The sequence below is a fragment of the Gopherus flavomarginatus genome, chromosome 10 (assembly GCF_025201925.1).
Source record: "Gopherus flavomarginatus isolate rGopFla2 chromosome 10, rGopFla2.mat.asm, whole genome shotgun sequence".
Classification (NCBI taxonomy): Eukaryota; Metazoa; Chordata; order Testudines; family Testudinidae; genus Gopherus; species Gopherus flavomarginatus.
Window position 1 is genome coordinate 15,041,468 of NC_066626.1, and position 27,415 is coordinate 15,068,882.

Consider the following 27,415-nt stretch of genomic DNA (forward strand, 5'->3'; position numbering starts at 1 on the left):
GTGTATATATATGTGTATATATAAAATCAGCCCTGCAAAATTATTATGAAAAATTGACTAGGCCAAATATAAAATGTTGTTTGCCTACCTTTTAACATAACTAATTATGAGAAAAACTAAAAATATTGTAGTTTTTGTAAAAACAAAGCTTCTATGTTGCAAGTACGAAAGTAGAATTTGGCAAGATTGGTAAATATAATGTTACACACACACAGACACACACACACACGCACTAGACATGCTGTATGTGTAAATAGTATATTGAAAAAGATTATTGAGGCTTTTTGTGTAGTATAAAGAACTTGAAAACGAGGACATAAAAAGCAGGCTATGAGAACATATCTTTTATCTTTAGTGGGTTATAACATTTAAAAAAAAAAACATAATTTTTTTCAGACTCTCAAAATTATCTTTGGTTTTAGTTTTTGAAGTGGAAGCTTTTGATTTTTTTGAAATTTTTCGTGAAATAGCTTATCCTTTATAAAAAATATTGGTTGAAAATTTTATTTTTTGGTTTTTGGTATACTTTTTGAAAATATTTTTAAAATTTTGTTTAAAAAAAAATCCTACCATCTGACTAAGCTTACCAGTCAAAATTTTCAGCACTGCAAAATGAAAAAGAGGAAGGAAATTGAAAGCAGCCTGCTTTTTTCCTCTCTGTGTGTTTTTTGGGTTTTTTTTGTTTTGTTTTTGTTTTTTTGCTACTGCGTAACTTTTCATTGGTCAGGTTAGTCACATGATGGGATTTTTATTTACTTGAAATTTTTTCAAAAATATATAACAAGAAGCAAAGACCAAAAAAATCAATTTAAATAATTGATTTCTAATAGAAAATTTTGGTGAAAAAATCACAAGAATTTTAAAAATGGGTAATTTTTTCATTAAATGTATATATATTTTTTCCCCCCACAAAAAAGTTGCATTGGAAAAATTTCAATTGTTCTATTAAATAATTTCAATTATATACCACCACTACAGAATCACAGAGTTGGAAGGGACCTCAGGAGGTCATCTAGTCCAACCCCCTGCTCAAAGCAGGGCCAATCCCCAGACAAATTTTTGCCCCAAATCCCTAAATGGCCCCCTCAAGGATTGAACTCACAACCCTGGGTTTAGTAGGCCAATGCTCTAACCACTAACCTATCCCTCTCACTCCTTTGATTAGAATCATGAACTTTATCATTTCTTGATCACTTTCACCCAAATTGCCCTCAACCTTCAGATTTGCATCTCCCTGTGGTTCAGAGTCAAGTCCAGAATGGCTGCCCCCAGTTACCTCCTTGACATTCTGAAATAAAAAGTTGTCCCCAAATGCCATGGAGAAGAAAATAAGCATTTAAAATCTGGTACATTCAGAAAGATTGATGTTTGTGACTAAACATTTTAGGCCTGATCTAATGCTCATAAAAGTCAGTAGAAATAGTCCCTCTGATTTCAGTGGTCTTTTGTCAGGGCTTTTTTGTACCCTCACTTTCAGACATACATGATCTTTTTGATGTTTAAGCTAAGAGTTTTACCCAGCTACACCATTCCCAAGGAGAGTCTTAGGAACCTGTGACTTCAATGGGGCTTCTTTCAGGGGTTAAAGTTTAAGTCAGTGTGTGTAGTTCTTCTGAGAACTGGGTCTTTAGTGAGCTTTCTCCATAAAACGCAGTTATGAAAGCTACAAGTAAATGCTTCAAGGATTGTGTTGTTGGAGATCTCTCCAGATTCTACTCCACTTCGAGTCAAAAACACTTCTCTTTGCCAGTGTTGAGACAGTTTTAGATTTGCTTGGAAAGAACTACTTAATGGTGAAACGTAGACTGTGCGGGCCAAGTTGTTAGCCTTTTCTACACCTAGAAGATTCACTGGTTTAACTTAAATCAGTTTTTCAACCAATTTAAGTTAGACTGGTCCAAACCCCTATCTGAACACTCTTAGGGCTTTTGTACACAACCACTTAAGTTGATGTAAGTGACATTGCTTAAGGGTGTGAAAAAAACACCACCTTGAGCTACATAACTTACATCAGGTGCCTCGTTGATATGGAGTAATTAGGCCAACGAGAGAGCACTCTCCTGTCAATGTAATGCATCTTCACCAGACGCGCTATGTGGCAGTGCTGCATCAGTGCAGGGGCATCAATTGACTGTGGTAGTGAAGACAAGCTCTTAGTTTAGTTTAGTTTGTCTGTTCTTAATGAGTTCAAATTAATCTGAAATAAAGTCAAATAAGAGCATCCACACAGCCTTTCCATGGATTTAATTAAATTAGTTTAAAATCACACCTTAAGTGAATCCAGGGCAACTTTCTCATGTACACAAGTCTTTTGTGTTTAAATCTCTTGCCATGCAAGTGAGTAAGGGAGTACAAGGCCCATCCCACTATGTGGCCAACCTGTTTCTGCTTTGGGCAAGGTGGGGAGGAGCTGGGTCAGCAAACTCTTCGAATCCACAGCTTGACCCAACAGTGAGCAGAGTCTGGTCTACCAACATGCCTGCCAGCGTAGCTTAGCCAACGAAGGAGGGGATGTAATCACTGCCCTATAAAAGGTTTCAGAGTAGCAGCCGTGTTAGTCTGTATCCACAAAAAGAACAGGAGTATTTGCAGCACCTGAGAGACTAACGAATTTATTTGAGCGTAAGCTTTCGTGGGCTACAGACTCACTTCATCGGATGCATGTAGTGCACGAACGCTTATGCTCAAATAAATTTGTTAGTCTCTAAGGTGCCACAAGTACTCCTGTTCTTTTTGCACTATGAAAGTGATTGCAGCAACTTCCCTCCTCTCTGGAGGATTTGTGACTAACTGAGGCACAGTTCCTTCCCACAGCCTCCCCGAAGGTGGCATAGCTATGCAGTGCCCCTTACAAAAGGACTAAAAGGTCTTAGTCTACCACTAAGAATGTATTGTGCAAAAATATGCCGATATTTCCTTCTGGCTTTTGCCATACTATGTATTTTTCAGGATCAGTATTGTTGTTGGGGTGTTCAATATCTTGGAATTACTCAGCACCACCCTGAACTTCAGCTTTCTTGTGTGTCTTCGTAACTGTTTTCTCATTTACTATGTTTCTGGAGATACACCCAGTATGGGATTACCCAGTGCTTTTTCTTAGCTTATGTTACCAGAATGAGCCATAATATATTTGCCAGGATCTATGAAACCACCGCAGCATAACTGACTCCTACCTACAATTAGCAAAGTGATTGTCTGGGACAGTCCTACAATGAGCTTTTTATAAAGAGCTGGGGGTGGAGATTTTCTTGTCCTCACCACTGTCTTGCTGTTGGAGTAAAGGGAGCCCATCTGGGACCCCCTGCATCCTTGTAAACGATTAACAATTTATTTTGTCAGGGTGAGCTGTTCTAATAAACTGGGGGCAACCCCTGGAGGGGTGTTTATGCATTCTGCTCAATTTGGTCCTTCATTAATTCATTTACTCATTCAGTCTCACAACAGCCCTGTGAGGAAGGTAAGTATCATTGTGTCTGTTTTCTAAATAGATAAATCACCTAACTAAAGCCACAAAGGGGGTTAGGTTATCAGAGCATGGGTTAAAATGCAGAAGTTCTGGCTATCCCTCCTTGCTTAGTCCACTAGCATGCCACTGACGTTCTCTTCTTTGGGGCTAGAAGCCATGCAGCCTGCTACAGCAAAGCAGGTAGCTCACTTGTAGACAACTGGCCAGAAGAAAGTTGCCATGAGGTAGCAGGCTGGGCAGTGCTGGTCCTCCCAGGTAAAAATAGGCCTGGGGACCTTAACTGAACTCTAGGTTTCCTGGGTCCCAGCCCTGTGTGAGTATAATGGAGGCTAGTGCTGGATGTCTATAGCAGTGATCATGTATAATCTGTGATCTTTAAGAAAAATCAAAGACAAACTTTCAATCTTAGCTACGCATTTATACCAGTTTACAGATTCTAGTTTAAAACAAACAAAAGGAAGTATTTTTTCACACAACGCACAGTCAGTCTGTGGAACTCCTTGCCAGAGGATGTTGTGAAGGCCAAGAGTATAATAGGGTTCAAAAAAGAATTAGATAAGTTCATGGAGGATAGGTTCATCAATGGCTATTAGCCAGGATGGGTAGGGATGGTGTCCCTAACCTCTGTTTGCCGGAAGCTGGGAATGGACGACAGAATGGATTACTTGATTATTACCTGTTCTGTTCATCTCCTCTTGGGCACCTGGCATTGGCCTCTGTCAGAAGACAGGATACTGGGCTAGATGAACCTTTGGTCTGACCCAGTATGGCTGTTCTTATCTTCACAGAGAAAAAGGCTAAAGAAATTCTTCAAAAGAGATGCTTCATGGTTACTCTGTTTGCTTATTTAGGATCCCAAAAATAAGAAAAAGAGGGAGTCCAGTCCTCTGCAACCCCCAAAAGTCAGCTTAACACATTACAGATGATGGGTCCTTTTATTCCTACATAACTGAGTAGAATTTGTGTTTCAATGCTGACTCCAGGGAGTTCTTCCCACCAGGTTCCATGAGAATTTTCCCTGTGTTTTTTTTTGTTTTGTTTTGTTTTGTTTTGTTTTCAATAACTTAATATGAGCTGAGGAAAGGAGGCTGAGGGTCAAGAGCCTTGCCTGATGTAAACCATCATAGCTTTACTATTTCAAGCAACATTCAGGGACTAAACATATCCTGAGTTTTTACTTTGGTATGCAGTGTTCTCTGTTGCTCGAATTATACACAGACTCCTATTACATGTGTGTGATTTCATACAACTAAAACACCCCCAAAACTATAAGTTGCTCTGAGTCCAGGCTTTTGATCTACAGTCCCCTTAGTTTCAAGGAAATGGAGGCTCTGAAGCAGTGTTCCTCAACTCTTGTCACCCTGAAGACTGTCTCAGTCTCTGTACTGAAAGGATGGGCTAACAAGTTAGTGTTATTTCTAATATCCTCTCTTGCAAATGTCAGTGGAAACTCAACATCTTTGCTTAGGCTCCAGTACAGGAAAACACTTAAGTGCCTGCTTAAGTCCCTCTTCTGTCAGAAAAGCACTTAAGCATATACTTTGCAGGACTTCCTTTTTGTTGAATAGAGATGCTTTGCAGAACTTGGGCCTTAGTTGTGAGCATGGGTTTTCTTTCTTGGTTTGTTTTTCTATTTTATAACACTGATATTCCTCAGTGAATTATGTAGACTTTGGTTTTTGGCTTTTACTTAGGTATTGAGTTTTTTTTCTTAAAATTAAAAGCAAATCCAAACAGGGTGCCTCGTGTCACAGCATACAGGAAATAGGCATCTGATTGCTCACTTGTCAGTTGTTTCTTAATGTATCTGATGCATTCCTTTTTTAAAAAACGTCAAATAGATCTCTGTTTTAAATATTTGCAATGCCATGATGTTTAGTTTCACCTTTCAAGTTCCCACCCTGGCAACATCTAACCGATCTAATCTTGATTTGCCTGTGATTTAACAAATTAAGAAAGTGGTTTTGTTGCTGTTGCTTTTTCTGAAATCTACATAAATTGCCAAAATGTGATTGGTTATCTTCCCAGTACCATAAATATTGGAGGGTCAGAAACAGTAATGTTTCCACTTGGAACTTAACTGTATTGGCAAAGGTCCCATGCTCTAGTCTCGTTCTGAGCCAGATTAATAGTCACCACCTGTTGTTAAATGTAGAGCAACCCTCTTACTGTCAGTTTCAGAAATACTAAAGCAAGTACTGGATTGACGATATTCCACAGAGGAGTCTGAGCAAAATCCTTGCCTAATGTATTGATTGTAAGATGTTTCTGTGAACATCGTAACTTGTTCCTCGCTTTCCATGGAAGAAAGAAGCGCAGTTGTATGTTGGTCAAATTTCACCTAGGAAATTTCACAGACCTTTATCTAAGACACGGGTGTTGGCACTTTTTTAGCTAGTATTTAACCTTTATATGATGCATCAATTAATATGAAGAACCTGGGACTGTGTCCAATGACTGTTAGTCAATAGAGTCTTTCAGGCCTTTGTAGATGCAATCCTGTGAAGTGCAGAGTGCTCTTAACACCCATTTACAATGGGAATTGAGAGCACTGAGCACCTCCCAGGATTTTCCTCCAAGAAAGTCTCATGTGTAATGTATAGCAGGGGCAGACAGTCATCGGTTTGTCTTAATAGAGGGTGGATTCTACCCATAGTGTACTTGCAGAGAGAGGGTTTTTTTCTGTTTTTGTTTTGTTTTTTTAGCACAAAGAGCAGCTAGGCATCCAGTTCCCATTGACAATCAATGGGAGTGGGTCTCCTTGCTGCCATTTATGTCTTTGAAAATCTCCCCGTGTTTTCAATACATCCCTAAATAGCCCTAAAGTAGGTTTATATGGAACAGCCCAGGCTACCTAAGTAGTCTTCCTAAATCCAGTCTGCGGTCTGTCTAGGGTGACCAGATGTCCTGATTTTATAGGGAAAATCCTGATATTTTGGGGCATTCTCTTATATAGGCTCCTATTACCCCCACACCCCTGTCCCGATTTTTCACACTTGCTACCTGGTCAGCCTAGTTACCCCAAACCTTGAAGTCTGCATTGGATATTAATTAGGTCACTTGCATACCACACACCATTTTTGTAAACATTGGTTTCATCTTGTATTTATGCTATTTCTCTTCCATTATTTTCACTGGTGCCAGCAGGATTCCCTGGTAAATGAGAAATCGTGATTCTCAGTGGGAGCATCCTGTACAAATAAAAAGGCAGCAGAGTAAATCATTTTACAGAGTATGCGGATTCTAAGACTCAAAGCATTCAGCTTTCCCTAGCAGCACAAACACGAATTAAATCAAAGGAATAAATTGTCCCATGTTCTTGAATGTCTGAGTTGAGTAGTTCACCAGAACAGGTCTTTTATTTCATAATTGCCGGGTATTTGCTCTTCCTTTTTAGGAGGCAAAGGCAATGCTTTTACCACCTCATTTTAATGTGTATTGTGCTACCAAATAGCCACATGTTTTAAGAATAGGAGATTCATTAGCGCTGATGTCAGTGAAGTCACAATAGAGTAATGCAGTGCTGAATCAGGCCCAATCCTGCAGTCTCCACACAGACTACACACATGATAAAGTCCTTGGGAACTGAGTTTTAAGGAAGTTGCTATGGTGCGAGGGAAAAAGAAGGGAACAATAGAAGATTTAGGGTCCTATCCTGCTCTTCTTATTTTGGCAAAATTTCCTTTGACTTCAGTGGGAGTTTTGCCTAAGTAAGGAGAGCAGGATGGGGCCCTCAGGCCATACAGATTAGAGCAAGTGTTTGTTCGGCCATTCCAGAAACCTGTTTCGGTTTGCTGCCCAAGAATCTTTCTTAAGAATAAATCATAATCATAGTGCTACTAACCTCCAACTAGCACAGACACCGATGGTTGAACTTGTTCAACCAAAGCTATCTTCTGTGGATGAATCAGAGCCAATGAGTCTATTTATTAGATTCAATGCTATGGAACAATTGAAACAACTGGAATTGCCTTTTGTCATGCATAAATTCTTCAGCCTACTGTGATGAATTGGAATGTTTCAGAAATTGTGGGCCTGACCCTCAGCTGGTGACAGTCAGATAGTTCCACTGAAATTAAATAATTTTCTAGTGCTTGTAAAAAATAAGAAACCACAAGAAAACAAAGTATTGCTCAAGTATTAGGTGAGCAGTTATAAGTTTTGGGGGTTTTTTTTCAGCTAGGCACATAAGTATTTGGCTGTTCATGTGCTTCTGGTACCTGTGCCTTATTTCCAGCTGAGAGAATCAGACCAGGCATTAGATGAAGGGTGAAATAATCAGTAACACAAGGTGTCATTAACTTCTCTTTTTTCCTTAAAAGACTGCTGAAAATAGATATTTCCTAAGTATTCCTCCTCCATGTAAGTAGTTCCCGTAGCTGCCACAGGGATGTTATTCAGTGGGTAAGGAGGTTGTCTGCTGATCACACAGGGTGGGTAGATGTCCACAGGGAATCTTGACATTCATTGGTGACTGAGGCTGTAAAAATGTTTGAGAACCTCTGTTTCATGCCATTCACCTAAACTGGGAAACTATGAGGAGATGATCTTATAAATTAGATGCATTATGGCTAGAAGAGTAGCCATCTCATGCATGGAAAAAAGACATATACACTAAAGCCCACATTTTCAAAAAAGGACTTTGATTTTGTAAGCCTCAATTTTTGGGTGCTCAGCTTCAGCCAGAAGAGGCCTAAATCTCCATTGCCATGCACCTTTTGACATGGGAACAAAGAGAGTATAAAATGCTGCGAGCACAGAAGGATAGCACTTCACGCTCACTGTGCACTGGTGTCACTGAATTCACACGGTGGAAGGCAACGGAGAATCACGTCTCAAGGGTGACTTTCAACAGAGCAATGCACGTGACCGCTCCCACAGGGAAGCACTCAAAATCAGAAGCCCACATTTGAAAATTTGGCCCTAACTGCTCAAATGTTAATGTTGTTTCGTTGCCAATTGTATTCCTTGCACCTTATTTCACTGGTATTTTAATATGCACTATAGTCTACAGGGCTCAAAATAGTTAGTGCCACCTCTTAAGTGTAGACAGACTTGTCTGATGTGACTTTTTGGTTTTACGTAGTACCTCCTATGGAAGATGGTAAGGAACAAGAGCCTGGGATGGACAACAATATTTCTCTGGTGCCTTTTGAAAGACCTGCTGTTATAGAGAAGCTGACAAGCAACATGGGAAAGCGTAAAAGCTCCACCCCACAGAAGTTTGTGGGTAAGCTTGAGAGAGCATTTTTATTATTCTTAGTGAGTAGGAGTAGGTTATTTTGTTAACTCTTAAGAAGAGTCAGAAGATCAAAGGGGAAAACTGCACTCTCAGAATTGAGCATGATTGGGTGGGGGTGGGGAGGGACAAGGGAAACAGTTGAGAGATGATTAAATCAAAGCAGAAAACAACCTAAAAGTGATTTGAAGGTGACTGAATTTCAATACTGTCAACCCTAAAACTCATGAGCCAGGGCCCCAAAATCTTGAGGTTTTTAAAATATACATTTTGGGTCTTTTTCTTTACCTTTTGGTGTTTGAGCCTTTAGGGTACATTTGGGTCACAATTTTAAACTTTTCTCTGTCATCAAGAGGGCTGGAGACTTGTTTAGTGAAAGCTGAGATTCTCACGTAATCACCTGACTCTGGGAGCTGGAGGCTAAAAAAAAAAAAACAAAAGAACCCTCAAGTAACTCAAGACTTGTGATAAACCTGTGAGAATTGGCAACACTGAAATTGCTCCCTGATATGCATGGGTGTGAAAGTGACACATTGCAGCTTTTATTAAAAGAAGCCCCTATTCCAAATGAAACAACACATTTCTTGATCCTTCACAGCTCATACACAAGTTATTGGATTCTATACATGGGGTAACTGGGTGAAATTTAAGGACATGTTGCACAGGAGGTCAGATGAGATGATCTAATGGTTACTTCTGGCCTTAAACTCTATGAATCTATGAAATACAAGACCGCATCGGACCACTTTTATTTATTAGCCATTTATTTTGGAATCTCTGGCCCAGACGTAACTGTTTGTATCTAGGTTTCCTGTACCTCAGAATGTTAAGGAGTTCTTGTTAAACTATAGCACAAGATGCTGTAGTAAACATTGCCCATGTTAGGCTGTAGCTTGTGGCTTTATGCTGCAGCTCACATTGTTGTGGAGGTTGGGCGACATTGTGCTACAGCAAGAGCACCTGCTGGTGTTTGGACTGGGACAGAATTCTTCTGGGGAAGTGCACGTAGCAGCAGGGACTCCGCTACCCATTAGAAAGGGGTAACATATGTTTTCCACCCCCAGCATGAGGCCCGTCTTGCTGGTGCAGACTTTTCAGGGCTCATACTCTCACCCTGTCCACTATGAGGAGTCTAACACTAACAGCAGTGCTAGGCTCCTACAGTGCATCACTGATCAAGACTGTGCTGAGTTCTTTGCATCTCCTCTCTCCTGCTCCCTTTTGCACAGGGTTAGGAACAATGTGACCCATAAAGAGAATGTTGTGGTGTTTTTCTTTTTATTTGGGTTAAAATCAGCACTTTCTGGATAAAGACATGTTTCCTAGGATTCTTTTGCTTTTGTTGTCTATGAGAAAAGTGGTCTGAAGGAATTAGTGTGCATAAGAACTGGTGCAAAGGCACTGGTATTGTTTAGTCCTCAATACAACAGTTAGGTACTGAATTGGAAGGGGGGGAAAAGGAGTGGGTTGTCCACCCGCAAACCAAACTCTGACCACTTGAAATGGTACAACATGACCCTACTCACAGTAGATCTTCCTGATATGATCATCCCTCTCCTTACATGCTTTGATCAACAGGGAAATAGTTAACATTGTTGACTTAAATTGTCATCATTAGACTTCAGGATTACAACCACAGGTGAAAGGAAGGAGGGCAGTTCACACCTCTTTCAGAGCTATTGTTTCAGATTATCTGCAGGCTCATGCAGACATTATTGCTTTGGTGGAACATTTTTAGGATTATTTTTGCAACCATAAGGCTAGAGAGATTTAAAAAAAAAAAAATCAAGCACAATATGAAATCTACCAGAGGAAAAACGTCCCCGTGAACCAGCACCATTTGCTCCTTAGAAGTTTACTGCACGGATCGAGATAACTCTGAGTCATCTCCATGTTCTGAGTGGCTTAAACTAACTGAGTTCTTTTAAAATGCAGGGGGTTGGACTAGATAACCTCCTGAGGTCCCTTCCAACCTTGATATTCTATGACTCTATAGAATATAGAGGATTTATTTTGTCTCGCCAGTTGTGAGAACCCCAAACCTATCATTGTCTTTAAAGGCCTGCTTAGTGCTTTGAAATCATTGGATGGAATACATTATAGAAGTACAAATGGTTATCATCTTGAGTAGATATTTTTCTTTGTAGGATTGAGAATATTCACCTCTAGGCCCAACAAATCCACTGGCTCTGAGAAAGGGTGGAGAAGATGGCAAGTTATAGCCTCTGGTGACACCTGGTTCTTATCCAAATCCAGCTGTGGGGGGAAATGGAACATACTGTATTGATATTAGTGATATCTTCTTGTTCGGACTTTCTCTGTCCCCTGGGATTGCTGTGCATGAGTTTAAAGGCAGTGATGTTTCATCTCTTCTGCAGGTCTTCTCTTTTCACCACACTTACCATGACCTCACTTTTGGTCTCTTTCCTTCTAAATGAAATACTCAGGAAGACTTGACAACAGTCCTCTTGCTCATTGTAACATTTCCTGTGCACACTGCAAACGTGGCACTTCTTGAACTGTATAGTGGTATTTAGGAGAAGGCCATGAAAGCATACGCTTGAATTTTCCTATGCTGTATCTATCACAGCTTTTCTGCACTTTGTGGTCAGCAGTCTCCGAGGAGCCTTGGTTATGGACCACAATACATGCACTCTGGCTGAAATTTCAGAAGGAAGGGAAGTGGTATGCTGCAAATGGCGCTAGTAATTGCTGAGAAAGAGAGAATGGTTGCACCTAGTGTTGAGGCACAGAAGTTCTTGAGAGATCTGTTGAAATAGTGGAGGTATACAAAATAATGAACTGTAAGGAGAAGGTAAATAGAGCACTTCTATTCCCTTTCTCTCATAATACAGGAACAAGGGGGTCATCAATGAAATCAAAAAGCAGCACATTTAAAACCGATGAAAGGAAACACACTTTTACACCAATGCACAATTAGATTTTAAAATTCATTGCCACATGTCGTCATTGGCACTAAAAACTAATCAGGATTCAAAAGAGGATTGGGCACTTGTATGATTTACAATAATATTATAGTGTATTATTTAATCCTTAAAAGTGTTTCAGAAGAGATAAAAACTCCCATGCTTTAAAGCATAAGCCAACCTATAGTTAATGGCAGGGCCACCCAGATGGGAGGGGGGCAAGTGGGGCAATTTACCCCAGGTCCCGCAGGGGCCCCCATGAGAGTTTTTCGGGGGCCCTGGAGCAGGGTCCTTCACTCGCTCTGGGGGCCTCGGATAACTCTCGCGGGGCCCAGGCCCCCGGAGCTTCTTCCACTCCGGATCTTTGCCGGCAATTCGGCAGCATGAGGTCCTTCCGCCTCGGGACCCATCACCAAAGTGCCGGGTCTTCGGCGGCAATACGGTGGTCCCCTGCCGCAGGTCTTCGGGGCACTTTGGTGGCGGGTCCCAGAGCAGAAGGACCCCCTGCCGCCGAATTACTGCCGAAGCGGGGCCCACCTGCCGCCGAAGACCCCAGGCCCCCTGAATCCTCTGGGCAGACCTGGTTAATGGGGGTAAGGAAGAAACTTTCTCTGTGGTCGGGTTATTCCATAATTGCCTATGCAGAGTTTCTTGCACCTTCCTCTGAAGCATCTGGTACTGAGATGGGATAGTGGCCTAGATGGAGCACAGGTCTCATCCAGTATTGCAGTTCTTATGTTCCTTGATCTGGCTATAAATATATGGGGTTTTTTTGGTAATACATGGTAAGATAATTAAAGGATTAACTGAAAGATGAAACAGTTGGTGTAGAGTGAGCATAACTGGAATGGAAGATCCCATAATCCTATCGAACTGCAACAGATAAATCTGACAAGTTACTTTTCAATATTTATTTGACCAAGAAGAAATTATTTTAAAATGAAAACCGTGTTAACATGTGTTGAAATGGGTGGCAAGTGTTTTTTTGTATTGTGTGGTGCATATGGTGAATTAAAATATACTGTCCCTGTACATTTTCGCATTATTATTTATTTTTGTATGTCACGTTCCCTTTTAAAACTCAGCCCAAGATCTTTACAGTTACGGTGAAACATTCTGGCTCATAACTGAAGGAACAGAGCGATACAAGTCCTAAGCAACTTGAGTGTTTGCTTTAAGTCTGGTGGAGTTATTAAATGAGGCATGCGAAAGGAACAAAAACAAGGTCTGAGAAGCTCACCACAGAGCAAGATAATAATCACAACTGGCAGCACTTTCAGCGCAAGGCTATAATGTCAGTCTAGAAAATCCTGCAGTTGGTAAAGCCTAAAAAGACTCTTCTGATGGCAACCAACAAACCTAAAACCTATCGCATATAATTAAGCCAATCATTTTCCTGTGCTTTACCTATCCTCATCCTGTTTCTTTGACATCTACATTGAGTAAATGGGGTATTTTCTGCTCCTGGTTGTTGTTTTTTTTTGTATGTGTGTGCTAAATTATAACCTCACTGTGGTCAGCCTTGGATAGGGTGACCAGATAGGCTCCTATTACCCCTCATCCCCATCCCAATTTTTCACACTTGCTGTCTGGTCACCCTAGCCTTGGAGAACCATAGCAGAGCTCTGATTCATCCAGGTGCTTTAACTTGTTGCCTGATTTGAAGCACATGAGTAATGCCATTGAAGTCAGTGGGACTATCCGCGTGCTTTAGATTAGGCGCATACATAGGTACGGTAGTTTGCTGACTCAGGGTCCATGTTCCCAAGCATAAGTGATGTGCGGACTCTGAGAATATAACCTAATTGTTCCATGTATAATATAAAATCATTTCTCTTTTTACACATTGTTTTAAGACAAGGCAAAGAGAGTGGAATATCCAGTTTTAATTATTACAGGTGATGTTGCTATATTGAAAGGTACTGATGCTTTCAGGAGAGTTGAGATTGTGCCTATTTCTTTCGTGTGAATGCTTTTTTCCCCAGGCAGATTTGCCAAAAATTGAAAGAGAAGTCTGAGGTTTTTAAGTTCCTAGACAGACAAAGTAGTGACATTAGTGACTACCTGAATTAATTTATTTGCAGTACTGAGTACATGTTTCTGTCGGGTGATGGAGTGGGAAGTGGTGAGAGAATGAAATGGGGCCAGATTCAGCCAAGGTATATTAAGAAGAAACACTGTTCATATCACTGGAGATGTACCTTATGTCAGAACTGAATTTTTTCCCATAATTGGCATGATTCACGACTATGTTATTCCATTTAAACACTGCTGTACCTCAACGGTTTTAACAGGGTTATACAAGTCTACATTTGGAGTAACACAGTGGTATATCATACCTTATAGACTTGACTTATGTCAGCGAAAGTGATATTCATTTAGCCTCTACTGTGGATAAACTAACCCATGTGATTTTGTTATATGAGTATCCTAATATATACACAGACAGACAGTGTTCTTTAAAAGAGATGTTTCTTTCAGCCTGAATAATTGAGTGAAATGCAAAATTCAACCCCAACCTAGGACCTGTGGTTTCAGCTCAGCCTCCCACTACCTGCATCCACTACTGCAGTCTATGGGCAGATGCAACCACCCTTCACCACTTCTGCAGACCATTGCATCTGCACACTTGCGGGTCTGCAGGTTTGTTAGGCCCCAGTATTGCTGCCCTGTGTGGCCATTGTTTAGAGAGCCCCCTCAATACAGCCCCACTGTGAGGTGTGAGACAAGTTGCGTGTCTCATACAGGTGTCTCTGCATCATGGCTGATTTAATCTTATGTTGAAAAAGAAATCACCTTTGGCCTGATAGTCAGGTAGTATAAACTGGTGTAGCTCCACTGATGTCAACAGAATTATGCTATTTTCCATCAGCTGAGGAGCTGGTCCCATATTTCCTCATTTGGAGCACAGAGAACATCATCTGATGGTTTCCATCAGGTCTGGAATTCATACCAGCCATAGGCTTATCTAAAGTTAAGACTCAAGGCTGCCTGCGCGGAGGGTGCAATCCCATCCCTGGGTAGAGGGCTCACATAAGTTCTCTACACCCCATATAGAGCTTAAGTGGCACTTGAAGGGTTCCTGGTGCTGGCCCTCTGCCCGGGGGTGAATGTCACCCTCAGTCAGGAACACAGCTGGTCATCTGTAGAGGGCAGTGAGGGATTTTTTTTCTCCAGTGTATTCTGTGGTTTGGGGTTGGTTGTTTGGTTTGGTCTGGTTATTGCTCACTCCTCTGAAGCATCACAGATGGCCACAACTACAGATGGACACTGGACTGGATGGAGTGGTGCTCTGAGGTGGTACAGAGCTTCTCTCCACTCCCCTCCCCCCCAGGTGCTTCTCTGGCTGGTTCTTGCTTACATGTTCAGGGCCTAACTGATCACTATATATGGAGTTGGGAAGGAATTTTCCCCCAGGTCAGATTGGCAGTGACCTTGGGGGAGTTTTGTCTTCCTCTGCAGTGCGGAGCAGGGATCATCTGCTAGGATGATCTGGGTATATCTCACTTAATCCTTTCCCTGCCACTGCAGAGGCCTAGGCACTGGTGCATCTTAGTCCCTCCTGTTTTTTCCTGTGGCCCACCATAGTTTAGTCCCTGAGGGCTGTAATACCTTGGTCTAATTGTGGTTGTTGGGCCTAGCGTGGAGACAGTTGGGTGGTGTGTAGTGGCCTGTGATATACAGGTCAGACTAGATGATCAGATGGTTCTTTCTTGCCTTAAACTCTGTGATTAACACAGGGTTTTTCTCTATTACAGTTGAATGTCTAGGTGACTTTCTTTTTCTCATTCATTTTGTTCTTTCCTTTAGGTGAAAAGATCATGAGATTTGGCTATCCAGATATTCACTTTGATATGAACTTAACCTATGAGAAAGAGGCTGAGCTGATGCAGTCTCACATGATGGACCAAGCCATCAACAATGCAATCAACTACCTTGGAGCTGACGCACTTCACCCCCTGATGCACCACACACCAAGCACAATTGCAGAGGTGGCCCCAGTCATCAGCTCAGCTTATGCTCAGGTCTATCATCCTAACAGGATAGAAAGGCCCATTAGCAGGGAAACAGCTGACAGTCATGAAAACAACATAGATGGCCCTATCTCCCTCATCAGACCAAAGAGTCGACCCCAGGAAAGAGAGGCCTCCCCCAGCAATAGCTGCCTGGATTCTACTGATTCGGAGAGCAGCCATGAAGAACGCCAGTCCTACCAAGGAAACCCTGCCTTAAATCCCAAGAGGAAACAAAGCCCAGCTTACATGAAGGAGGACACCAAGACTTTGGATGCCACAAAGGCTTCTAAGGGCTCTTTAAAGGATATCTATAAGGTCTTCAATGGAGAAGGGGAGCAGATTAGGGCCTTCAAATGTGAGCATTGTCGAGTTCTTTTCCTAGACCACGTCATGTACACCATCCACATGGGTTGTCATGGCTACCGAGACCCATTAGAATGCAACATTTGTGGGTATCGAAGCCAGGACCGCTATGAGTTCTCGTCGCACATTGTTCGAGGGGAGCACACATTCCACTAGGCCTTCTCATCCAAAGGGGACTCTTATGAAGTAGAAGAACTGCACATGAAGAAGTACTGCACTTACAGTCCCACTTTTCATTGACCCACCTTTTGTTGTTGTTGTTTTGTTGTTGCTGTTGTTTAATTATTATTATTAACCTTATTGTATGGACCCAACCTGTCTCTCTGCCCAGTTTAAGAATGGAAGGAAGGAAGGGAAGGGATGAGAGAGTTTTGTGTTGTTGCTGTCATTCTGTTTTGGTGATCTGTCTAGCGTATTTTGTGGGAATTGAAAGGCAGTCCATTTCCACAGTTAGCCGTACATCATGTCATATGTTGGGTATCGCTCAATTCTGGTAGCTGCTTTAAAGTCATAATGAGTTCCCACCCAGTTGTAGATTAATAATTTCAGGCAGATAGGTAGAAACATTTCAGAGGAAAGCCCTTTCAAATGTATAGCTATGGTGGGGAAGATAGGGGGAGTAGGCAATTGTATTCTACAGAATGAACAATTATTTTTAAAGCAAAACTCTTATTTTAGTGATTTAGGAGCACGAATCAAAGTCAATATTCCTTGCAAAATTACTTCCGTGGGTGAGCTATGTCCATGGCTTCTATGTTTACTTCCCCATGGAATGTATACAATATGTATGTTTAACACTGTACCACATAACAAGAGTTTAGTTTCATAAGTCTTGGGGCCTCCTGTGGTAAGTTTGAGGTTCTGTGATGTTATTTTACTTAACTTATGAAGCACATTTTTAGAATTGCTGATTTGCTGTTATTCCGTAATTGTGTTGACTCACTGGCTTCTTATAGACCTCCTAGTATCCAGACCTAGTTAGTTGCACCATGTGTTTTTAAGAAACAGCATTTACAAATAGCATTCTTTTACCTAGCTTCTAGGACAGTAGATATCCTAGGAGTGAATACAAATTCTGCAGTTTACTCAAGAGATTCTGCTGCTGTTCTAAAATAATTTGGTTTTTAACATTGCAAATTTTAAAATTGCAGATGTGCTAGTAGCAAAGTGTTCTTTAAACCATATATATCAAAAACTGTCTCATCTGATCATCTACAGGATCAGCCTCTCAGCGGCAGCCTAAAGTAAGGCTTACACCTTGGAAAACACTGGTGGCCAGTTTATCAGCTGGCATTAAGTAATCATCAGAGCTCTGTTGACTTCAATGGAATCCTCTGAGCTACACCAGCTCAGGATCTGGCCCTAGCTAGCCACCTCTCCAATGAATCCTTTGCTTTGTGAGTTGTTGAATCAGAGACTACCTAGCATCCTTAATTCTTCTTTATTTTTTGGATAGAAGCCCTTACAGGTCTTGATGCACCCCCTCTGCTCTAGGAGAGTGCGAATGCCATGCGGAAAAACAGTTGCTAATTTGATTTGATATCACTTCACACTTTAGGGAAAGGGTACATGAGCTAGAGGCACTAAGGGTAGTTTGATTTAGTATTATTGACACTTACTAATTTCACTGCAGAGAAGAAAAAAAAAAGTTGGTGTGATCAGGCCATTTAAGTACAGACCAAACAAGAACAATGCCAACTCTTTTTTTTCCTTTTCTTTTTCTGACAATGCAAGACAGATGCCCCAGTCAAAATCCTGTAGGTTGAGTTGATTGCTTTACAGAAAGTAAGCTTAAACCCAACATGAAACCCAACTCTTTTTATATCAATCATTATTGAAAGTGAACTGCAAAAATGGAGCTTTAAACTGGAAACATTTGCACAAGTGCGTAGCCTTTTTGCACATGGGTACCTTGGTTGAGTTCAATGAGAACTTTTCATATGAGTAAAGTTACTTAAGTGCTTACGCAATTGAAGGATGAGGCCATAATGAATCCCCATGTGCTCATTTTGGTCTGTTTTTCTTATCTTGCCAGACCTACAACATTAGAAAGTAGGAGCTGAGTGGTATTGATTGAAATCTTTTTATGGCGACACACTTGGCAGTTAGAACCTGTGTTTTGAAAGGATACAGTAGATCATGGCCTGATGACTGTTTCCCGGCACTGAAATGCTATTAAGTAGGAGCTGGTAAAGTTTAGCAGTAGCCTCTTAATTATAATACAGTATGGATAGAAATGTCCCCTTATGTAATGTGAGAGCTATCAAGGATGGGAAAGAATGGACTTTGAAGAGACAGATAAAAAGAGCTGGTTCCAACGTTGTCCTTGACGTCTTTTTTTTCTTCCACCTTTATTAAGTTTGATACAGTTAAAGCTCAGGCAAGACTAGCTGCCCCTATTTCTCTCATTCTCTTGTGCCTGACACAGTCAAAGTAGCTAATACCCTGCTCATGACCACTGAACTCTTTCTTTGACTCCAGGGGTAGTTATTAAAGGACATACATTCCCCTCTATTAATGGGAAAAGAAGGGAACTGCAATGGCCAGGGAATGTGGAATAGGATAGCAGTTCCTCCTCTGCCTCACCATTGCTCTGTAGGGCTGATCCTCTGTGGCTGTTGAGCTAGTGCGCTGGGGACAGGATTGGGAGATAGCTGGATTCTGTGATCTCTTCTCCATGAAAACCCATGGGGATTACCTTGCCGGAGATGGCAGTGATCAAGTTAGTGTTGTGTCCTATGGGTTCCCCCTTCACACTCTGAAAACCCCACTGTCTGGGCTGGGGGTGGAGGGGGCACAGTTTGAGCACAACCACAATGGCATAGTTCCAGAAGCAGCCACGGTCCCATTGTAGAGAGGGAGGAATAGGAAGCAGTGCATTGACAAAGGGATTACATCTGGTTGTCTCCATCCTTTGCCCATAACCTAAGACCCATATGATTTCTCTCATGACATGACCTGTCCCTTGCCTCCTCCTCAGAAGGCAAACCCCTTCCCCAGTGTGACAATTGGGATGTTCCCTGAATGGTTTCCTGGACCCCATGTGGATTTTCCCTAGCTCTGGTATGATCTCCTTTCTTTTAAAAGGTGTTCATGAATTCTGCCCAACCATGACAGCTGATTGGAGAACAAACTGTAAAATAAAAAGTTCTCAAAATCACTAGTCCCATGCTGGGGGCAGTGAGGAGCATGGAAAGTCATAGAGAAATGGCCTGCCTGAGCTGGCAAGAATGGAGGAGGTCAAGCCCATTGCTGCACCTCTAAGGGAGTGCAAACTGCTGTCGCTTCTGTAGGCAGGGTGACAGTGGGCCCCTTGGGGTGGCTAGGAGTGTAAGGAAGGGAAAGGAATGGGAAGATCCCTTTGTGTACACACCCTGGAGCTGGCCACAGTCTGACCCAGTACCACAGCCCAGTGTTTCTCTTGTCCCTTTCAGGGACCTTAACCCTTTTTTTCTCTTTGCAGTCAATGCAGTTTATATGGTGCTATTCAAGAATCACTTGGCAGGTCAGTGCAGCTCTGTGAGATCAACCCCGAGTGCTGCCATTTTAGAAGCTGTCGCAGGGAGAAGTGCATATTGGCAGGCATGCCCCGTGACATAACACTAGCCCCTAATACCACAGAGATGCACAGAACATCTTTGTCATGCTGGGGTTGTGCAGGAGTGTCAGGGACGGCATGATTTTAGTCATCACCTTTTGATAGCTGCAACTCCTGTCTGGACCAAACAGTTCAAGTTTTGAGTAAAGGTTTGAGCATGTCTATGGGGGATTACAGTGAAGAGAACAGTTCACAGTCAATAATGCAGGCTCCAGTTCTGCAAGCTCACTTACCAAGGAGGACTCCGTGGAGATTGCAGTGGGGTTCCATATGGACTTACGGGTCTGCCCACAAATCTGAGCCTGCAGGATTGGGACCACAGAAGATGAATTTTTCTCTTTTGCTGTTTGCGGATTTCTAAGAGCAGCTATTGACTTTATCAAATTCATTGGATATTCAAAATGATTTACTGAGAAATTTCAGCAGATAAGTCTTTGTCTGGGGATTGTCCAGTAGCAGAGAAGTTTGCTCCAAGTATTTGCTATTGTTCACTAGCTGTTTGTTCAAAGTACATGCTAAAACCTAGCTAGTTTTGAGTAGACACGCAGGATGTGCAGAAGTCTTTTGACTCAAAACTCGATTCCAATACTTGTGTTTTAAAAATTCAGAATTTGCTTTCTGTGAGCATTTCCCATATTTGCTTACAATTAGCTTTTTCCTCCATATGTCCCTGCCAATAAACTCTTTACCTAGATTTGGAAGGGGGAAAAGAGCCAGATTCAGATTTGGTCTAAACAGATGCACCTTCTGGTCTTGATATGATCCAGAGCTGGGTGCTAAGAGCTTTAGTTACGTTTCCGTCCTTCGTTACGGCTAATGAGTTTTACTGCCAAAGCCCTTTTCATTGAGTTAGGAATCCACAACTAAATATATAGGATTTTTGTATAAAACCAGCTCTTTACCATGTACTTAAGGAGATTAAACCAACTGCATTCTCCTTAAAAAGTGCTTCCATTGATAAAAGAAGATGTCTCAGCATTAACCTATATTGGGCTCCACTTAAGAGAACCTGTTTTTGTAAATCACCCTGTCTCTTACCTGCAGTATTAGCCTCTCTAACGTTAGGGCCTCAGTCACAGAGTTCAGACACCACCAAGTACAGAAATACAACATTTGTCTAACTCTCCAAATTGCTGTTTTAAACATGTGCTGGGTAGGGACTAGAATGCTCATTGCGTTGGAGGATCCAGTCTGAATGAAATTCAGTCCTTTGAAATTGGGCTTTTGTAGGACGTATGGGGCTGGCCTTCTGCATTTTTCTTATAGATGCACGGAAAAAAAAAGAGTGGCCACAAAAGAACAAACTGCTTCTAACTCCAAAAAGTGATTTATTCCAGTTGTACCTAATAGAAGATTTGCAAGCTGAACTAAGGGCCTGAGTAGGAATTTTAAGGTTCCATAGTTAGTTAACTTCTGTTTACCTCACTACTTTGAAGCAACTATTTCTTGTAATTTCATTAAGATCTTCAGAAAGAAGGGCCATTTTGTTAGCAGAGTAGGTAATATAGCAGACTCTTGCAAAAGTGGCTCTGTTTTAGTTGGCTTTTATCTTTTTGGGGGTTTTTTGTTAGTTTTTGTTTTTTTAAGTTAACATCAGTGATGATATGCTGCATAACACATCCGGAGATTTACGATTCTGAAATAGTATAGACACTGTATCATGTCTACTCAAATAAGTTTTATTGTATATGTGCCTTTTTCAAATGCATTTTGAAAGCCGCTGTTTCATACCATAGCCTTTCATAATGCATTTCAAAGAAACACTAATGTTACAGAGTGGGACAGAGGAAGCTGGGGTTTCCCCTTGAGTAGGAAAATCCCTAAGTTGTTTAGCTGGCTCTGTACTACCTGGGCTTGGGAAAGGGAAGGAGTGTGGAAGTGTCCAGGGCACAGCGTGCTCCAGCAGTCCCCAGCTGGCAGGCAGCACGTAGATAATGGCCATAGTTTAGAAACAGTTCTGATGCTGCTCTAAACAATGCCAGGGGCAGAGAAAGCTCCCACCTGCCCCCCGAACCTAAGAGGTTTGGGGCAGAAAGTTGGTATAAGACCACCTTCCTCCTTTCTCTGCACCCCATTGCACCAAGGCTGCAGACTTGAGAATCTAACCCTCTGTGTACCTGAGCGCTGTCTTACGCAGCAGCAAACAGCCTGGTGGAACGTGAATATATTTTAAAGTAGTGTATCATTGCAAAAGTTTGCTTAGCTTAAAAAAAAATTAATACAAAAATAGGGAGGTGGAAGCGTGCAGACTACAGTGCCACTGCTATGCCGATTGTTCAGATAAGATGAGAGGAAAACACAACTCTTCTGTGAAAGGCACTAGGAAATGTGATTAGTTTCTCAAGCCAGACGGAGCTGTGTGTCATATTAGGGGTTGTATTAGCAGAATACTTCAGTGAAAAAAATCAGTATTTTTTGGTACTTGCCTTATGGGACCGGTGACCTAGTTTTTGACCCATTCCTGCCACTTTCCCAACAGTTGACCCTGCATTGCTATAGGGTTGGATCCTAGTCCCAGCACACAGCCTGAATAACTGAAGTGTGCCACAGAGGTCAGTAGGGCAGCCATCCTTCCATCAGACCATAGGGCTTTCCATAGTGGCGATGGTAGCCTCAGGGATCTGCAGCCCCTACCTACATCTCTGCTCCAAAGGGCTGGCAGTTCCCATTGGAAACATGTTGACACTGATCTGCTGATCTACCCTGACTCTGCCACAAATCTCTCTGTGTTCTGGGACATAAGCAGGCCCCACACAGAATAAGCACAGAGGTTCCCCTGTGGTCAGAACCCTCCACGCTCATAGTGTCTGGGTGGGAAATAGAGTTTGACCCATAGCAAGTATTTGACCTCTCCTGGAATGTAAAGTAGAGCCCTTGCATCCCATCAGGAACTTTCCTGTAGTACTGTATAAAAAGAATATTACTTGGTGTCATGTGAGCTTCATGCAGGGCTTAAATGATGCAGTCCTGGGAGGATATGATTTCTTTTCCAATATTAATCACTTAAAATATGAAACGAGCACAATAGGCTCATGAGGTGGTAATCTGCTAACTTTCCTCCACACTGGGTTAACAACGCTAGGCCAGCGTAACAATAACATGATACCTCTATAAATGGCTAAATTGCTTAACCTTTCCCTTGATATTCATGGAAACGTGCGTTCCTGCCTATGACCGTTCACTCGCAGTCTTACAGGGTGGAGAGGAGTAATCTCACACAGGCATTCCATTTGGGAATATATTCATTGTTCTCTCCTTATATGGGATCTTTTCTCTTTCAGACATACCGTAGAACCTAGCTAATCTGCATACAAAAGACTTTCTCAACAAAAATGTAATAGTAGCTTGCTGCAGTGAAGTCTATCATTACTTAAGCCTTCAATATTTTTACAAAAAATACTGTGCTTTATTTACTAGCATGTTCGGAAGTATTATGAAGTCCATGTAAATGACAGCTGTCAAGTGAAATGCTCAATGCATGTTCTGAGGTGCTTTGGCTCTTTTTTTTTTTCTTTTTCTTCTTTTAAATCATATTTGCTCACTTAGGGCCTAATCCAAAACTCATTGGGTATGTCTACACTGCAATGTAAGCCCGGGGTTAGTAGAATTCGAGTTAGCAGACTCTGGGTTTATTAACCTAGGGCTGGAGTGTCTACAAGCATTTGTAACACCAAATTAGAAATGGTTGAACCCTGGGTCCCAATCTAGAGCTCCAGAATCTACATTGCATTGTGCAGGCTCATGTCCAACCACCAATATCCCAGAGTGGAGGCATCCTCCCAAAATGTGGCTGCTGTACCCCTTTGTTAATGGTGCAGTGTGGAAAAACTTGCCTGTCTACCAGACTTAACAGGCCAAAGGACAAAGAAAGTTGGCCCATGGGATTGTGGAATATTTTGGCATACTCCCAGAGCATGAGTCCAGCGGAGCTGCATCTACACTACAAAGCAATAGGGCTTGAAGCCCGTTGATTCAGGCTTGGACCCTCCACCCCGACAGGGTTCTAGGACCCTGAGTTTGAGCCCCGGATTAGCACAGTTTGTGTGTAGACAGAAGTGGGGGCGGGCGTGAGCCGGAGTTCAAACCCTGGGTTCGCACTGCATTGTGGACGTACCCATTGAGGCCAACTGAAAGGACTCCTTCTGACTCCAGTGGGCTTTGGATGAAGCCCATATGCCTCAGTCCAACAAAACATTTAATCACTTGCTTAACTTTAAGCACCTGAGCAGTCCCACTCAAATCAAGTGGCCAACTTGTTAAGGACTAAAGTTAAGCATGTGCTTAATTTCTTTTATTGGATCAGAGCCTTATTTGCTAACTTGTAAAGTTCAATCTCTCGTTGAGTCTCAGTCACTAGTACAAATTAGTGAGGTTCTACGGTAAATACATATTCATTTAAATGTGTGTCCTAGACTTCACCCTATCCATGAATGACTAGTAGGCTGTACTTTTCATTGTGAATCCAATGTAAAATTTGTAGGCCCCCTGGCAAAAGCAGAATCAAGAGCATGACCCCATAGTGGGCACTAAGGAGCCATTTTGCAGGGAATTGGGCCATTTAGTTTTACCTCAAGTGACATAGAGTAAGAAAAGCTTTGTGAAGGGGCAGAGATTACTGAATCCCCTACTATGCACTTACTGAGATTTGACATTACTTACTGGAAATGAATGTTCATTTCTGAACACTCTGTAACAAGGGAAGGACTTTGGGTTATTTTTGTAGTAGTTCAAACTTCTGAAACTGTGATCAATTATTTGAGTAATTGTCAAGCATTCTCAGAGCTTGAACATCTTCACTTCCTGTTTCATGTAGCAGTTTTCTTTGTTGCTTTCTCTTTCTCTCTTCCCCTCCTCCTCCTCTTAGCTTAAAGACTGGGCCAGCTCTTATCTCCCATAGCTTTGGGTTGTTTAGTTTGTTGTTATTTTTTCTGTTTGTTCGTTGGCTGTACAGGCTGTTTACATATTTTTGTACTCAAGTGTAGTTTTATATTAAACAGGGAAAAAAAGAAAAAAAATTGATTTGAGAAAAAATATTAAGGTACATAATCTTTGTAACACTTTCAAAACTAGGGTACCTAAAGAGATGACTCCACAGCTATGTACTTATGATATTGTATATTTGCCTTCCTTTTTAGTCAGTTTTATTTTGGGGTTGTAATTTTTCCCCCTAAAATGTGTATCTTTTTATGAGAGACTGGAAACTTTTAATGCAAATGTTAGATTTAAAATTGTAAAGTTAAAAAGTCATAATTTTTTTTTCCTTTTGGAAGAAAATGCTTTAAAAGAAGTTTTTTGCTACTGTTGTATTCCAGGGTTGAGGTCACTGACCTCAAAATTACTCCTGATGCTTCATTCTTAGACCTTGCTTTCAGAATGTGCTTCTTGCAAACATGGAAGATTGCTTATATTACTCCATTTTTTTAAAAAACAAACAAACAAACATTTTGGTTATTTTTCTGTTCAAGTGCAATATTTTCCTGACGTCTTAAAAATGTACAGTGGTTTCTTTTTCTTTCCTCAGTCAACACAAATTAAAAAAAAACCCAAAATGCTCTATCTTAAATCCTTTAAAGGATTTGATTCAAATAATTACATACATTAAAATTGAAAAGCAGGCTGACAAAAGGTGAGAAACTAAAAGTGAAGGCTAAAGCCCGTTCTTTATTCCCTGCTTTTGTTTGACATCAAAACATATACAATGGTTTGAACTAAAGACATATTTTATTACCTCTATTTCTCTTATTCCTTTTTTAAATACAGTTTTTTTCTTTTAAAAAAAAAAGCACTTAACATGGACATTTATAAAACACGTGGGGCCAGATCCAAAGCCTACTCAATAGAAAGTCTCCTGTTGACTTCCATGATGGGCTTTGGATCAGAACCTAATTCCCATTGATTTACAGTGGGAGATTTGCCTGTATAAGAAGTGCAGGACTTGAGACCAGAAGAGCTTCTTTAGAGCTGTCATCGTCTTATATATGTGTAGATGGGGCTTGTTTTACATATCATACATATTTATATCTCATTTTTAAATGTCTATTTCCCAGTAGACTGAAGCCGCTGTTCTGTAAATATGTATTTAGGTACTAAATAAAAAAAAACCCTCTGAGAGTTCTTGGACAGGCAGTTACTGCGCATGCACAGTAGCCACTTTTGTCTTTTCAATTTGTATTTAAGATGTTTCCTTGTAATAATAGCAACTGCAATCGGAGCTTTTCATGCGCCAGCCGATTGCCAGAATTATTTCCAAGATGCTTTTGAATTAAGAGGCAAAACACATTCAAGCTTATGAGCTCCACAGGTTATTTTTCATGCTCATAGAGCCAGATTCTGTTACCAAAGGCATTTTGCGGAGCCCCTTACTCCACAAAGGGTCTGTTAAAGTCAATGGGATCACTCTTGGAGCAAGAAGCTGCTGAGCATGAGGAGGGATATCAGAATCTGACCCTGAAGCTTGGTTGCATATGAATGCACCTTTAATCATTCCCGTGGAGTTGCCCCCTGCTTACCCTAGGGCTGAATTTGACATCTATCATTTAGGAAGAGGCAAACCAATCGAGTAGCATGACAAACAGCTTTCCTCCAGGTTGAGTTCCAATTCTGTGCAGAAGTTTACAGCTCGTTTAAACCTCTAAACATCAGGGTTGAGGCCTGATTCAAAGTCATTGTGAATTTTCCTGCTGCCTTCAGTGGGTTTGGGAATATGCCCTTATGACAGAAGTTCTGAAACAACCCTTACAACAGTGGTACTCGTGAGCCACTCTAATGCAAATCTATACACCCCTTCTAAACAGTTTTGCCATTGCACAATGAAATATGGGACCTGTATTTTCTTTTCCTTCCCTTTAGCATATGTGCATAATATGGTTCCATCATACCTGTGTGTGTGTGTGTGTACTGTGTATGTGTATGAGTGTTGTACAGCCATGTGAGAGTGCGAGTCTGTATGTGTGTATAAATACAAGAAGAAGCTGCAGAAACTTTGTAATACTTTGTGAAAAGGATTATATTATAAAGGTTTGTACTGTCTGAGTGCACAGCTACTGGAATAAACATAGAGAATCTCAGGAACAAGCATATAATTTGTCCAAGACTTATTTCTTCCCAGAAGTGTAAGTGCAGTTTTTAATTCTGTATATTATTTAATATTTTACCAATAAAAACAAACTTCTGACATGAAAGGGTTTTCCATGCCAACTTTCTGGTGACATTGGTGTTCACATGCATTTCTCTCCTACCACTGAAAACATCAATAGCCGAATAACCGTGTAGTAGGAATCACACTCACATACAATGGTGAATCGTATTAACGAATTGGAAAGAATTCTCACACAATACAGAACACATGAAAAAGACTGGACAGGCAAGGATAGTCTGTCCATTGTTTTCAGTGCATATAGGTTTGGCCCCATCTGTTCAGGGCTGTTCCCTTTGAGATTAACAGTTCACATGCAAGCTAAGCTGGTGGCAACTGACAATTGTCATTTGGCCAACAGTGTTTAATATGAGTTATCTCAATCCAATTCCTGTTGGACACACATTTAAATTAGTCGCCATATTGGCACCCTCACCAGAGAGGCCTTTTGACTGGATTTGGAGGTAGAAATACTCCAATATCCAGACATGATTAGCTTAGTGGGGAAGCTTGCATTGCCTGTACCTGTTCCTTCGCTTAATAATAATAATAAAGGAATTTGGTTTTCAGAGCTGTCAATCCAATAGCTTTCACAAGCACTAGATTCACTTTCAAATAAATGTTTTTAAAAATAAAATTAAAAAAAACCCACCTCATGAAACTCCATAAGT

At 41.3% G+C, this 27,415-nt stretch overlaps 1 protein-coding gene across 5 annotated transcripts in view; it reads left to right on the plus strand.

Annotated features, from left to right (window-relative positions):
• The window catches only part of IKZF2 (IKAROS family zinc finger 2), a 148,688-nt gene extending 121,898 nt beyond the window's left edge, over positions 1-26,790 (plus strand). For 4 of the 5 annotated variants that reach the window (XM_050916168.1, XM_050916169.1, XM_050916170.1 and 1 more), the window contains exons 7-8: positions 8,553-8,696; positions 15,443-26,790. In XM_050916168.1, the coding sequence (XP_050772125.1) occupies positions 8,553-8,696; positions 15,443-16,167 (869 nt within the window). In that variant the 3' untranslated portion in view covers positions 16,168-26,790. The remainder of the gene's footprint in view (positions 1-8,552; positions 8,697-15,442) is intronic. The other variant, XM_050916172.1, reaches the window with a different exon arrangement.
• The last annotated feature ends 625 nt before the right edge of the window (positions 26,791-27,415 follow it).